The following is a 14,898-nucleotide window of genomic DNA, read 5'->3' as shown; positions in this document are numbered from 1 at the left end:
GAGGATGAGGCCCGAGGGGACGCGGCCCCGAGCAGCCGCGGGCGCTGGCCCTGGGCGAGGTGACCTCCAGGGGTCCCTGCCCGCTTCGGAAAGCCCCCATGCTGGGGTTCTGTGAACGGGGGCGGGCAGGGCCGCCCGGCACGGCCGGCTCGAACTTCTCAAGCTCTCATGCCTCCTGGATACCGCATCCTGCAGGCAGAGGGGTTTTGTGCTCCTGGGACTCGCGCAGTTTGGTGTGATCTCTGATAGTCTGTGCGTCTTGATTTAGCATGACTAGGGTTCTGTCTCTTATGGGGACTGTTTTTTTGTGTCTGTGTCCTTCACCTCCCTGCACTTAAATGTATAAAAGTTTATACCCCTTACAGAATATTTTTATTGTTGTTTTGGGTATTATACTTTTTTTTTTTTTTTTTCTTAAGTTTAGGGTCTATCACAAGAGCACTACTTTTCCTTGAATCATTTGTTTATTCTGCAGTAAATTAATAGCAGATAAAGTGCAAACATTGAGTATTAGAAAATGAAAATGGTATAGCAATCTTCTAGTAAACAGCAAAGATCATGTACTTACACAGTAGTTCTAGGAAAAAACTTCTTAAATCATTAGGTTAAAAATATATTACTTTGTGCATTTCTAGTTTGTGCATCCGGAAATTCTCATTTGTACGTCTTATCTGTCAAAGTAGGTACATCAACGCTAACAGATGAAAAGGCATAAAATACTCTTGGGTTTGATTGCATTGCTGCAGCACTACAGTGCTTAGATTGTAGTTAAAGACCATGTTTACATCTGAAAAACTCTTTTGTTAATATATTAAAATCTAAAAAATAGAGGTGATTATTCAAATCAGTCAACAAATATCTTGTTTGCTTTGACAAAGCTGTTGTAGCACTGGACACAGGCGTGATAAATTGATGATATTTTTTATGTGAGTCTCTTTCAGATTGTAGCAGCATGATGACCTGGAGAATTTAGACTAGAAACTTTAGAAATAAAAAAAAATTGGTTAGTCTAAAAAAGATACAGTACAGTATTGCCTGAGCCATTTAAATTGTATTACGAACGGATTCAAACTTTTTTTATTAGAAAAGTCATTGAAGTTTTTTTTTTTAATTTTTAACAATTTGTATGATTAAGTGAGATTTGCATTTTGTGTTTATGGGGAGGATGACTTACAAAAAGCTCTAATTGATTCCAATACTGAATTTAATGGATTTAAAACTTTGCGTAAGAGAGGTAGGTCACACCTGCCAAATGAAGTTGATGTAGCAAGCGCTTTTTTTCCCAGCTATACGTAGTTAAAACTTGTTTTGTAATTGCTTTGGGAGAACACACTTTAGAAATTACCTGTTCTAGGAGCTTTGAACAGCTTTCTCAAATATTTTAACACTTTTTTAGTGTAGATTGAAAACTGAATTTACAAATCTTAAAAGTATGAGAGATGGAATGATGATAGGGCCTTTATAAACTGCTTGTTATGCAGTAACAATTTTTATGAAAGCTTTACATGTATCATGTATTGGCATAATGAATAAAATAGTTCTTCTCAGCACTGGTAACTGTAAGTGCTTTTATTCATAGACCACATATATCTGAAGAGGGATAGTGTAGTGAACTTCCTGATATCAGGGAGCTGTCTACAAGTCACAGTTCTAGTAAGTATTTTACTGTAAAACTTAGTCTTCCTTTTTTTTTTTGGATAAGCTAAATTGTCTGATGCTATTGTTTGTGGTGGTTGTTGCCCGGAAGCTCAGCCATCAATTCTAAAATGAGCAGTAATGTAAGATGGCAATTTACTTTGTGGCTGTGGGGGAAGTAGGGGTTTTTTGGTGGGTGTGGGTGTTTGGGTGTGTGTTTGTTTGTTTGTTTGTTTGTTTTGTCATGTGGCTTCAATGCCAGGTTGCAGTCTATACTGAAACTATACTCCTTGCTGGAGGAAGAGAATGACTGCTCTGAGTGTAAGGTATTAAAAGCTACTGACATGCACCACTCATATGCTGATGCTTGGTAACATATAAGGATAATCATGTTTGAGGAGGAAGCAGTTGTGACTACAGACTACATCTAGACCAGTCAGAACCATGGTTCTAAGTTCCAGCTATTTTTTTTTCTTTTTAGTGGAGTAGTCTTCCAGGAGGAGGCAGTTGTAGTTGAATGCAGAAGCTGCTGATGGGCTGAGGACGTGCAAGCTCCGCTTAGTTTAGGGAATTGCCACAAATAGGTGATCAGTGGACTGATAAAGCTAGGAAATGAGAACTGTTGACTGAGGAAGTGAGGGGAGGTTATTAAGCAGATTTAAGAAAAGGAGGTAAAGATAGCTGTAACATGAGACAATTTTTAGATGTTCTAATATCACATGACTTTGTGCATGTCCTTATGCCCATCCTATCTGTTCATTACCTTTACTTATTAAGTAGCTTTTTTTCCTTGCTCTGTTTAAGGCTGATGCCATTCGCATTTATAATCTGTTTATGTACACATCTGGTTCCTGTCAGATTACAGACTTGCTTCAGTGGGGCTGTTGGAGTGAATAAAAATGAGTGAGACCTTAACTTATCTTAGTTAGAAACACCTTGAAACTATTAGACTGGAATTATAGTATTAAAAGACAGCAGAAGTTGGGGTCCGTTATGTGAGGGTAGACATCTGATGTTTGCGGTACATACTAAGATTATGCAGAGGCTTGGCTTTCATTTTCAGTAAAGAGTATCTAGCATGTCAGGCTGTAGAGATAACCTTCCAAGTATGACCTGAGCTTAAGTGATGTCTGCTTGAGGCTGATGTGTCTGAAGTCCAAATGTCAACCATAACTGTTTAATTACAGACAATTTTTGTGTCTGAATGGGAGCTGGAATTGGTAGTGAAGCCCATGGGATTCGTAATTGAGTAATACATCTGTATTACTTTTCCTGAGAAGAAAGGACATTCATGAAAGAACAACAGAATGGAAACAAATTAGGAAGAAAAAGAAATGAAAGGCATAAAAATAATGTTTTTGGAAAGTCATTTCTCACTGTTTTTGGATTTTGGATTTGGATTGGTGAATGTGACAGTGGCATTAAATGTTAAATTAATTCCTGAGAGATCAAGAGAATAAAATCAGCTTTCCTATCAATTAATCTTGGTCTTTAGTATGGCACCCCTGGATTGAGAGCTGGATAAGCATGATTAACCATTGTCTGGACTATAAACAAACTAGTCTGCACAAGGGAAGAAAATGTGGAAAACACATAAATACAGCTTCACTTTTGTTTTTCCCTTTATTAATGTTTGGCTCATGGGTTTTCAGACTTTCACAAAACCTATGAGCGCCATGAATAACCCCTATCCTTTTAATAATAATTATCTGACTGTCTTTTGTCAGGTTTATGGCTACTAATGACTTGATGACTGAACTACAGAAAGATTCTATCAAGTTGGATGATGACAGCGAAAGAAAGGTGGTGAAGATGATTCTGAAATTACTGGAAGATAAAAATGGTGAGGTGCAAAACTTAGCTGTCAAATGGTACGTGCTCTTTTTCCGTGTTATAAACAATTGTCTAATGATTGACCAACATAAAGCTTCCTTGAAAAACATGAAGGACCATGGCTATGCAAAATACATATGCCATTGACGTCCCCAACGGGACCTTAATATAGGTTACTTGCCTTCATTCTAGTCTCTTGTGGAACTTTTATTTACATTGTGGATGAACATTTGGAGCTTTCAGATGACAAGTAGTACATGCAATACTTCCTGAAGATGTAAGAACAACAAGCTTGTTCCCTGGTGATAATTCTCAAATACTAAATAGATTTTAAAAGATTATAGTTCAGTGATAGTTGCCAAACTGATGTCTGACCACAAGAAGGTAGATGAAATGTAGGGGAGGGATTGTAGTATTGGAGTAGTTTTCACACAGAAATAAAAACTTGAAAAGATAAATATACGTTACTGTTGTGAAATATGGAACTTATCTCTTCATCAAAGTGGTATTTTGAGATTTTTACATGCTTTACATGAACTGTAAATGTTTTACGCAGTCAGGATGCAGTTACTTGCCTTTCAGAGGCTTCTGTTGCTTCAGTCCCCTCTCTTCTCCTCTTTATTAAACTTTACGTGTCATGTGTCTTTTTCAGCTGTATTCTATCACTTTGGAGAGGGGATACATTTATTTTGACTTACCTTTTAAAATGTAACTTTTGTACTTGGCCCTTCTGACTTTTTTGTGCCCTCTAAGGAGATCCTCTCTGTTAAGGGGCTCTTAGTGCTCCTGAGAATGTTTCTTGTTCCTCAGCTCAGCTTTTTTAACATGCTATCTGTCCGACTCTTATCTTGTATCCCTTGAGGCGTGGATTGAAGTAAACTTGCCACAGAAGAGCTTGGGACAGCTTTAAAGAGGGGTTTCATATTGTGACTGGTTGAGTTAGTTTGTTTCATCTTGTTATTCTTTTAGGATTTGCTGTATCAGACTGAAAAAGCACAAAACTAAAGCCTGTGTGTACATCTGCTTATATACTTGTAAGCAGTGATTGCTTCACAGAATCACAGAATGGTTGAGGTTGGAAGGGACCTCTGGAGATCATCTAGTCCAACCCTCCTGCTCAGGCAGGGTCACCTAGAACACATTGTACAGGATCGCGTCCAGGCAGGTTTTGAATATCTCCAGAGAAGGAGACTCCACTACCTCTCTGGGCAACCTGTTCCAGTGCTCTGTCACCCTCACAGTGAAGAAGTTTTTCCTCATGTTCAGATGGAAGTGTCTGTGTTTCAGTTTGTGCCTGTTGCCTCACGTCCTGTCGCTCGGCACCACTGAAAAGAGTCTGTTCAGCTTCTGAACTATTTTAAGTGAGGATAACCAAAACCTAGTACAGAGAAATTAGTGTGGGAATAGGACGTTTGCAGCCAAAGTTGAATGTTCAATAGCTATATAGTAATATAATTATCAGTACTTTATCACTACTCTCACCAGATTTGCAATGGTGCTAAAATGTGTTTGAGGTTTGTTTTCTTGCTTTTTTTTGCCTTTTTTTTTTTTTTAACGAGCGTTACAAAGTACCATCTTTCTTTTGAATTCAGACGTTAGAAATGTCAATGTTCCTTGTGGTACAGATCAAGTTCTCCCCCTTTGAAACGAATCAATCACTTCTGCTCAATTAGATGAGACACTGGCATAAAAAGTATTAAGTTAATACTTATGAAACTTGGGTCAGGCCTAGAATTGTCTTTTGGTGAAATAAAATTTTGTGGAAAAGTTATGTTGCAACGTATGTGCAGTACTCATGTTTAATATAGCCTGAAGTTCAGATTAAGGAGTGTCCTGAAATACATACAGATGCAGAGTATATATAAAAATCTTTAATATCTGGGTTAGAATTTTGGCCCTAATGTTTTAGTAAAAGGTACTTCAAAGAGATGGCAAAAGGAAGAGAATGAGAAAATATAGGTGGCTGTTGTGTGTATGTGTGTCCTTTTTTGTTTTTTTTTTCTTTTCCTATCCTTATTAACCATTCTTCTATTTTAAGGTTCACTTTGACACACTGGTAAAATATTTTGATTCTGCCATTTTAATTAAATCTATCTGAAGTTTGAAGCTTTTAGAAAAATTCAAATAATGTTAAAGAACAGCATTAAATTTACTGTAAGGGGACAAGAAACACAATGGAAAAGTTTTCAGATAAATCATGAGCATTCATCTAGAATGCATGTGTTCTTGAATGTATAAGTTGCTTGGAATCCTGGTCGCTTGCAGATATGCTTTGGGAGCCAAAATGATCCCTTTGTTGCCCTTCGATGATCCTCTTTTCTTGAGGCTTATACTCAGAGTACTGTTCCATGACAGCTTTAAACCGGTCAAGTTGATGCTGCTGCAGTCCTGTGTTTGCACCCCCTTTGTCCTCTTTCATGCACTATTGCTTATATGATTTTTGCAGTGAACTGGTTTAGGGATTTAATTTTCTTCTGGTTTAGCTCTCTGAATCTACTCCTCCTGCAATCAGATGAACATTGGCAGAAACGCTAGTAGGGAGGGGTTGAAGCTCTGTTAACCTGTATTTTTTCTAAGACAGTTTGAGATGATCTGAAGCCTTCCACCTACTATTACACCAGGAGAAAACCTGATTTGTTGGGAAGTTAAATTCAACCAATTTATTTTTCTAATTTTTTTTTCTGTGTTGCCACTCTTTACTTGTGTATTTCTACTATGGATTTGCTGGCACTATGAGCTGGGGAAAACATATACTGTTTTTAAGATCAGTTCCTTAATTTGGATGCTCTGGTGGTCTCTAGATACTATCAGCAGGAACTTGTTCTGATACTGATAGCTGATTCCCATTCAAGGATAGATTCTCCATCATAGGGGCTTTTAAAATTCTTTTTTTTTTTTATGTACCTTTGATTCTGTTTTGAGAGAGATTTTTTTTTCCGTGGGGGAAGAAAGATTTGCAGTTTGTTGGAGGAACTTCCTCTTCCAGATAAACCCATGGAAACACAGATGTGAATGGTGGTAATACTGATCACTACTTGAACAGGTGAGAATCTCTTGAGGGAGGGTCACTCTTTCAAGGTTTGATTTTTGAGTTAACTCAACAGAGTAGATGGTTTGTACTACAAATTTAAAATAACTCAGAGCAGCCTAAAGACAATGTTGACTCTTAGGCAAGTGTAACAAGTAAGCAATGTCCCTAGTTTTGTCCTACCCTCTACTCAGTTTCACATTTTGGGTAGGAAGTGATCTGCTTGTTAAAATGCTGAGAAACGTGTTTCTCTTCGAAGAGATTCACTAGTGATTTTTTTTCTTGAACTTCTCAGTTGTATTGTACAACTTTTGGATAGGATAAAACATGTTCTTTCTTGGTTAGAAGTCAACTTGGGAGTTTATAGATATTCTGGCAGCTCATTGCAAGATGGTTGTGCTATTCTGTTCTGAATAAAAGTGAAAATTAATGAACTGCTTTATTGGGGTTGGAGTAAAAGCATGTCTGGTCTGAGCTTTGACCCTGCAGAAGAGAAGGGCATATATTCATCCAGCTTTTGTTGTTGCAGGCAGTAGATGCAAAATAGCTCAGTAACTGCAGTCCACCTTGTCTTTCTTAAAGAGCATGTAAAATTTTAAATGTATTCTTGTTTACATTTCATCTGAAAGAGTGGGGTTTGTTTTGCCCTACCTGACAGTCATAGGCTGTTTTATAGTCAACCAATTTAGAAAATGCTGTTGGACATTCTTTCAGCACTTGTAGTTTAAGGCTATTCATCTAGTCTGGCATGATATCCTGTGTTCCTTATGGTGGTAGTTATTCTGCCTGTAGCTGTATCCAGGACTGCATGCATCTGGATTAGACAAGCAGTATGGTTTGTCAGAACATACCTGTTGAATGGATTGTTCTTCGCTATTGGTAATGTTTTGTAGAGTATTTACTCTGTTGACCCAAATTGTTCATTGTTAATTTCATACGTTCAGCACTGCAGTTTGTGTGAACTGCCTGTCCTTCTGAACAGTTACCTGTGGTGTGATACTCTGCCATTCAGATCTATACCTACGAATTTTTATTATTTCACGCTGTGAAATGCTTACTGTAACCTGTTAGAAAAACAACTCTAATGTGGGATCGAATTAACTATTTTCAGTGATTCCTGCCTTGCAATTCTGTAGTTTATCTGCATTTATCAGTGTGACTTTGCTGGGTAGTAGTTCAATACAGAGAACCCCGCTTGTTGCTGTGATGAGTCATTAATGTGAACAGGATGATGCACATATTGGCAGTTGCGTGACTGATCCGGTTCAGCAGCTTTAAAGTGTTTTGGATTTTGTGGTAACACACTGATGCACACCACACTACATTGGTGATTTGAGTCAAATATTTTTTTTCCATTTGTACATTCTAGCTCTTCTGCTGAAGTGAATGTGCTTGTTTGATAGCCTGAAACCAGCATATTTTAATTGGTATATTTAGTTATAAGATGAATTGGTGTCCTTGCCAGTAAGGAGAGTATACTATGTATACCTTTATTTTCAAATGTATGTAACTTAAATTAAACAGCGTGTTACAGTTGCTCTTTACTTCCACGGAAAGTTGAATGCGCTTTGATTTTGATTTAAGAGAAACTGAACACAAATTATTAGTAAATGTAATTAACTAGTGAAAAGAAAAAGATAAAAGCACTTGAAACAATTTCTAAAACTGTCTTCAAATATAAGCAATACATACTTAAGTGCAGATCCTTTGTATTCAGAACTGATTTCATAAAAGAAATTTATGGTTTATTTATTTCTTCTGATAAGTTCTGTTCACAATCTGAGACTAATAATGAGGTCTCTAGGAGTGACGTTTACTGGTTGTAAAATCCAGTAGGCCAAAAAAGCTTGAGGGAGTCTTCCCCTTTCCACAATTGATATATCAACTTTATTGAACTAATAAATTTAATGAATAGGATAGTAATCTGGTTTAAGACTTTCTAGAAAATAATTTCAGATATTTGCATGATTTTTGTGATTTCAGTGGTTTGGTCTTTAAAATCTCTGCAAAATACAAACTTTCTGTATTTAATAGAGATGAATCTAATTGACCAGCCTTTTCTCTAGTTATTTCAGGTACTTGTAGATTTCATTTGAAAAATAAACATATATTTAAATCAAAAGAATTTACTAGTTGTTCAATAGCTCAGTTTTAAAACAAAACAAATCCTTATTTGCATTTCAGGTACTTTTACTTATGGAACATTTTTTTTTTTTTTTAGTGGAGATCTACTTCTAGTCTGTCAAAGTCATTGTTGTATGATGGGATGGGTGTCAGCTGCAGATCTTTTGGATGTGGAAGATTCATTTTCCTAGAGCTGCACAAGTCATTCCAAACTGCAAAAGTTAAAGACTTAATCTTTCTAGCAGTGAAAAGAGTGATGATACTGCAACCTGGAAGCTTACCAAACCAGATTGCTTCTGATTAATAGCAAGTGAGTTTGCTAACTTTCAGGACTGCTACTCTGAAGGCTTGTCCTACTTTTAAAAGAATACTTTTATTCAGTTTCATATGAATGTACTTCCTTAGCTTACATGTGCTTGTTTCTGTTTCCTAATGCTTCTGTCTATAGTGCTTCTACTGGAACGTGCAGCATTATGAATGTGCAATGGCTTCTACAGATTCTGTCCCCACACCTTTCTAGACCTTATTCTGTTGACTGGAACACACAAAGAATTTCTTCTCTTTGGACTACTATGGACTGTTGTACCTTTGAATTATGGTTGTTTCTGTTCTTGATGACTTGTGCTTCTGTCACTTATGAAACAAGTTTTCTGTGCAGTAAGAGTAGAATAGTGCAACAGTGCTGTGAATGGCCACTGAATAACAGTGGTGTGTATTTGAAGAGAAACTAGTGATGCATCAATAAAACACTGAAAGAGGAACGTTTGGCTGCAGTCAGGTTGTGAAGAAACTTGTGAACTTTTTGAGTAGCTCGAGAAAACTTTAACTTTTAGGGAAGCAATCAGGAATGGCTTGTGGTATTTGAAATATTATCTCATCTGGGAGATAATTGTGGGTAATAATCTATATCTTGGGAAATGCTTGTGTACAAATTTATTAGGAATTTAGCTGTGTGGGTAAATCCTCCTTACTGGTGTCAATGCTTTTCCCCAAAATATTTAAAAAAGATTGCAGTATTAACTTAACATGATTGAAACAGTAACATAACCAGACTAGGATTGTTGTTATGGTCCTCTGAACCTCTATTCCCTTTACTTTAGGAAGATTAGTAGCTGTGGGAGGTGGCTTGCCTTAGATTCTGGTATAGTGCCCCTTTCCTAAATTAAAGAGCAGTGCCAGTTTAGGACCTGAAGTCTGGCTATCTTTAGTAAGGGGTGCTCTGTTAGAGCTGTTCATTTCTGCGTGTGTATAGGTACCTGCTGGAACAAGTGAGAAACCTTCCATTACATCTTTGCTTTTGTCCACTTAAAGGGCTTCTTTTCTGCCTTTCTTCAGAGACTAATCAGTAGCTCGGTTAACAGTTCTCTCTGGATTATCTCTATGTAGTATCTTCTAGAAATGCTGTACCAAAGTTTGTTTTTTATGTAATTATTTTTAAGAGATTTGTCAAATATGCTGCAAAGTAAGAAGTAAATTGCAGCCTTCCTGAATTCATGGAGTCTGGGTGATTATAATGCTGTAATCTCAGCATTATTTCAGATTAGTTTGAAGTTTTGTGCATGAAAAAAAATGAATTAGTTGTATGTGATACTGCAATACTTGTCTTGGTAAATATGTTTTGCTTTCACTGCTTTGTTTTTCTTAAGAGTTCCCAAAGTAGCCTTATTTTGAGCAGGTTTGAGGGTGTTTTGGTGGGTAAGGAGAGAAGGAAACCAAGTAGGTCATGGTTTATGAAGAAAGGTGTGGAGAGTGATAGGTGTGGTTGTCTTGGGAATTTCATATTCCTGGGTATTCATCTAATTGCTATGCCTCAAGCATAAACACTGTTTTGAGTTCATGAGGGTAAGGCATTACAAGCTTAGCCATTTAAGGAGAAGTTCACAACTTTGCCTGCTGACAGGCAGCTGGTACCAAAAATCTGAATATCACTCTGGTTAATATTATATTATAAGTTATACTTTGCGGCTGAATTCAAAGGCTTGTTTTAGATAATAGATAAGTGTACTCTGGCTTGCTGTCTTTTGCTTCTCCTGAACTTTTCCAGAGGATAATTAGCTCTAACTGCTGTCAAATCTTGGACTTGGGGAAGAAAGATAGCAGCATTGGGGTGCACATAGCAGGTTTTGGAGTGGCTAAGATGTGTGGGTTTTGTCCTCCCATGTGAAGCTATATATGCCAGTTCTCCCAGAGTAAAGGCCATAGTTCTCAGCCCTCCAAGTCCTGCTTGAATCACTGACTTGCAGTTTTCTGGGTCTGAGCCTAGTTCTCCAAACTAACTCCCTTCAACAGCTGTGTGTGTTGATTTAGCTTGAGCTGTTGGAACGCTGTCCTTTTTTCTGGAGTGGAAGGTAGAGGTGATGCAATGATTTGGGAGGTCTATGGTAGTCTTGTGATGTGGGCTGTATGGTGGAGAGGGACAGTTTTGGAATAACTGTGAGGACCTCTAAGGCAAGAAAATGACAGACTTAGGGTAATCAGAGTGTATTTGGGAGCCTTTGGGACAAGGGGAATGGAAAACTTGACACTGAGGCAGGATAGAGGATTGAGATTCAGAGAAATATGGAACACATGGGTTTGAAGTTACCCTGTAGATGCTTCTAAACTCTGCCTAGATTGTTCCCTTTTTTCCATATACAGCTGAAAGGACAATAGCCCTGTCTAGAAGTAGGAATCACAACTTCAAACTGAACAAACTCACTGTGGAATTTGACTACAGTCCTCATTCACAAGTTAGTTTAATAAGGTCCAAGATGCTAAGTCACCTTTAAAAATGGAGATGATACAAGGCACATAAGGCAAGGAAAAAAATTAATACAAAGTAACATTTCCTTATGGACAGCGCTTTAGAAATTAAGCTATACATCCTCAGATCTCTACGGCTAAAACAATGCAGCAACCAGGGTTTTTCTTCTGCAGCAGACCAGCAAGGCACTAAAACTCTGGAGCTGTCTGTGCTGTCATTCTTGGTGAGTACAGTACTAAGCTCCTAAGCTAACGTTAGTGCCTGTATGCTGAATGTCATAGCCTTAAGCCTTTGCTTCTGAATGGGAACCTGTGTGTTCCCTTGCAACTGGCTGACAGTTTTATTAGCCAGTAGTGAACCTAGGGGCCAGCTGTGTTCCTATGCGGTTAGACTTAAACTGCAGAGCCATTTCCAGTAAAACAAGAAGGACCACTTTGCATGTCATCTTCTACATTGTATGCTTCTCTCTCAATACATACTGTAAACACAGGCCAGAAAGTCACTTTCTTCTTTAGACTGTAAGGACTCAGGAATGATTTTTGTCTTAAAATACTTGTTGGTTTCTCTAACACAGTAATGTGAGAATGCAAAGATTTAAATAAGTAATGTTAAGCTTAAAGTAAATTTTTGCCTGAGTAGCATAACTTGACTTGGATTTTGGACTATCTACTTTCAGAATAATAGTCTTTGTGGGCAGCTTAGTATCTTGCTAGCTCAGACAGAATTTCTGCTTGCCTATAGATTTTCCTTGTTTGGGCAGTGGACTTAATCCCAGTGCTTTTTTATGTGAAGTTCACCCTTAATAGAGAATAACTATCAATCTTATGGAATAAAATAAAAACAAGTACTTTTTTTTTCAGTGTAATCACTAAGGTCTGAAAGAAAATACTTTACCTCCAAATAGTTTCTTTCCAGTAATCTTGTACAGTTAGAATATAATGTATTTAATTTCTTCAGCTTACTAGAACTGCATATTAATATTTGTTAATCAGGTTTTAGCTTTGTGTCATGAACTAGCAACTCCATTATTATATTGTACAGCAAAATTGGAGGTTGTCCCACCTTTTTTCTAGTGTCTTTTTGATCTTGGTTATTTTTTTGTGGAACGTTTGTTTTGAAAGACTAATTTGTAAAAAAAAATGTGTTCTGCCTTTATGTATCAAATAACTTGTGGCTCAACTGTTTTAAAAGCTTGATAATTGGTATTTGCTTCCAATTCAGTGAAAACTGAAGTGCAAATTAATATATTCCAACTTTCTGTATATTACTGTTTTTTCTAGTCCATTGTTGGATAGGCTACTGCATTTACACTTGACAAAGGAGTTAAAGTAGACAGATGCTTCTAGTTCGAAAGTTGTTTTATTATTAATTATGCTAATCTGTTTTACGAGTAATATCACAATCTGCTTGCTAAGACAGATTGTTTTTATATGAAGGGCTAGCTTAAAGTCCTCATGCTTTACTGCTACTCAAAACTTGCACTAAGAACACACGTGCAGAATCCTTTGAAAACCTTCTGTGCTTTCTTACTGTGGCCTAAGCTGAATTTGTGGTGAAATGTATAATTTGAAGTGTGTGTCATGAGAGGAAAAGTACTGAGATGCTGTTAAGAATCAGACCATAGAATTTCCTCGGTGGGACATCTGGTGCAGCTGCAAAACATAACTAGGGGAAGGTCTGTGCTCAAGACCAAGTCAGAATGGTATCCATAATGTCTGTAATTCAGACGGAAATAAAAACAAATGGTAGCTTGCTGGAGATGCATCTATGTTTGTTATTTGTGTTGGTGAGCTATACTTTGAGTTCACGTTTCCTGTTTTTTCTGTAGATGATCCTCACTATTGCTGTCTCCTTTCTTGCCTTAGGCCGTTGCTTTTTCTCCTATTCGGCTGCTCCTATTATCAGCTCCTTGTCCTCCTGCCCTTGATTCCGTAAGGATCAGTGCTGAACTGAAGCCTAGCAGAGCTTATTAACTTTAGCTTCATGCCACATCTCACCTCTAGTGTGGACAAGTCTCATTAATAAGCATGCTTTGTTGATAGGTAATAATATTATGGATGTCACCACAGAGATTTAAAGAGAGCATAGCTGGCAAGATCAAAATACAGAGAGCAGAAGTTTTTAAAACAAGGGATCTATGTCTTTCAGAGTAGTCACTATATGTGTAGGTAAACTGTACTGTTTCTTTCTATGAGAAATGATAGGGATGCAGCTTACAACACTCTGGAATTTGATGGGTTCGTGCTTAATGTAGTATATTTGAAGGAACTGAATTAGGTTAAAAGAGCAGGTAATTGAAAGTTTCTCAAAATTAATTTCCCCTGTCTGAAGGGAGGTGTTTTAAAAATACAGGGAGGAGCTAGGTAAGCAAATATGGAGTGAAAAGTTGGAGAAATAGTGGGGGAAAGAGTAAGTTCTTTGAGTTCTTCTTTTGGAGGTTTTCCACTGGTGAATGGAGTTCTAAAGTAACTTCTTACCAGGCAGTATTTCTGATTTTCCTGATAAAGCTTTGGTGATTGTGGCCAACTGCTGACAGTATCAGTCTTACAGTATAGAGAAAAGAATATTGCTTTTTTATTTTAGCTTTGATTACTTTATAAAAAAATCTTCTTTGTACTGAAATAATGAGCTTTTTTGTAACTACCTTTATTGCACAGCAGCTAATAGACTTAGTCATACATTGCTTAGTAATTGAGCACAATAGGATATAACACAGCAAAAACATGGCTGATGCTTGAAAATACTTTCAATACTAATATAAAGAACAACAGATGGATATAGGCATCCAAGGCCAGTGAGACATATGTTGGTCATTATGATAGCCAGTGGTTTCAGCACTGTGGACTAAATGTGGAATGTGCAAGTCAAGCTGTAATTTTTGTCTCATGTTACATATAATCTTCAAGGTCCTCTAGATCTCCTTATCTGTAACAGGACAGAATTTGGTTTGTAGCTGAAATATGATGTGTACACTTTACTATGAATGTTAGTAAAATCGAGGCCTGTGTCTTTTCCTGGAGTGTGAAGAATGAAGTAGAAGACTTACTAGTCTGAAAGGGAGGAAACAGGGACAAAATAAGGTGCTGCTGTTTTTGCAAAACTTCCCTTTTGGAACAGAGCATTAACAATACAGAGACACTGGAAGTTAGTGATAGGGCTGGGAAGATGCTGAAGGATGCTGTACCAGTGAACTGGACTCTACTAGGACATTCTGCAGTTTCAGTATTTTGAACAAGTAGGAGCAGGTGACAAGGGAATGCAAGATTGCCATAATCCTCAGAGCAGCTGGAGTGACTAAAAAATCAGTTCTGAGGAAAAGAGGAAACATTAGTCTGTGCTGTGTGTATAGTGGTGCCTGGAGCCTGTGTAAAAGAAGGCATGCTGTTTCCTTGTTTCGTATTTTACCATTTGTGTTCTTTTAATGCATGCTAAGGTGCAGAATAAGTGTCTGGATGTACATCATATTGGACCCAAGCCTTGTCTAGAATAAAGATTCAGTAGTAAAGAAGGTTGCTTACTTGTTTGTGAACTAAGT

General features: G+C 37.4%; 1 protein-coding gene across 2 annotated transcripts in view; it reads left to right on the top strand.

Moving 5' to 3' along the window:
* The first annotated feature begins 246 nt into the window (after nt 1-246).
* Nucleotides 247-14,898, top strand: part of CAND1 (cullin associated and neddylation dissociated 1) — a 30,010-nt gene continuing 15,358 nt past the window's right edge. The window contains exons 1-2 of one of the 2 annotated variants that reach the window (XM_026074857.1): nt 247-252; nt 3,363-3,506. In XM_026074857.1, the coding sequence (XP_025930642.1) occupies nt 3,367-3,506 (140 nt within the window). In that variant the 5' untranslated portion in view covers nt 247-252; nt 3,363-3,366. Of the gene's footprint in view, nt 253-1,632; nt 1,654-3,362; nt 3,507-14,898 lie in introns of those variants that run through there. The other variant, XM_026074856.1, reaches the window with a different exon arrangement.

The sequence above is a fragment of the Apteryx rowi genome, unplaced genomic scaffold, assembly GCF_003343035.1.
Source record: "Apteryx rowi isolate R43461 unplaced genomic scaffold, aptRow1 scaffold_4, whole genome shotgun sequence".
NCBI lineage: Eukaryota > Metazoa > Chordata > Aves > Apterygiformes > Apterygidae > Apteryx > Apteryx rowi.
The sequence above is the reverse complement of the archived record's forward strand: the minus strand, read 5'-3'. Positions and strand labels throughout refer to the sequence as shown.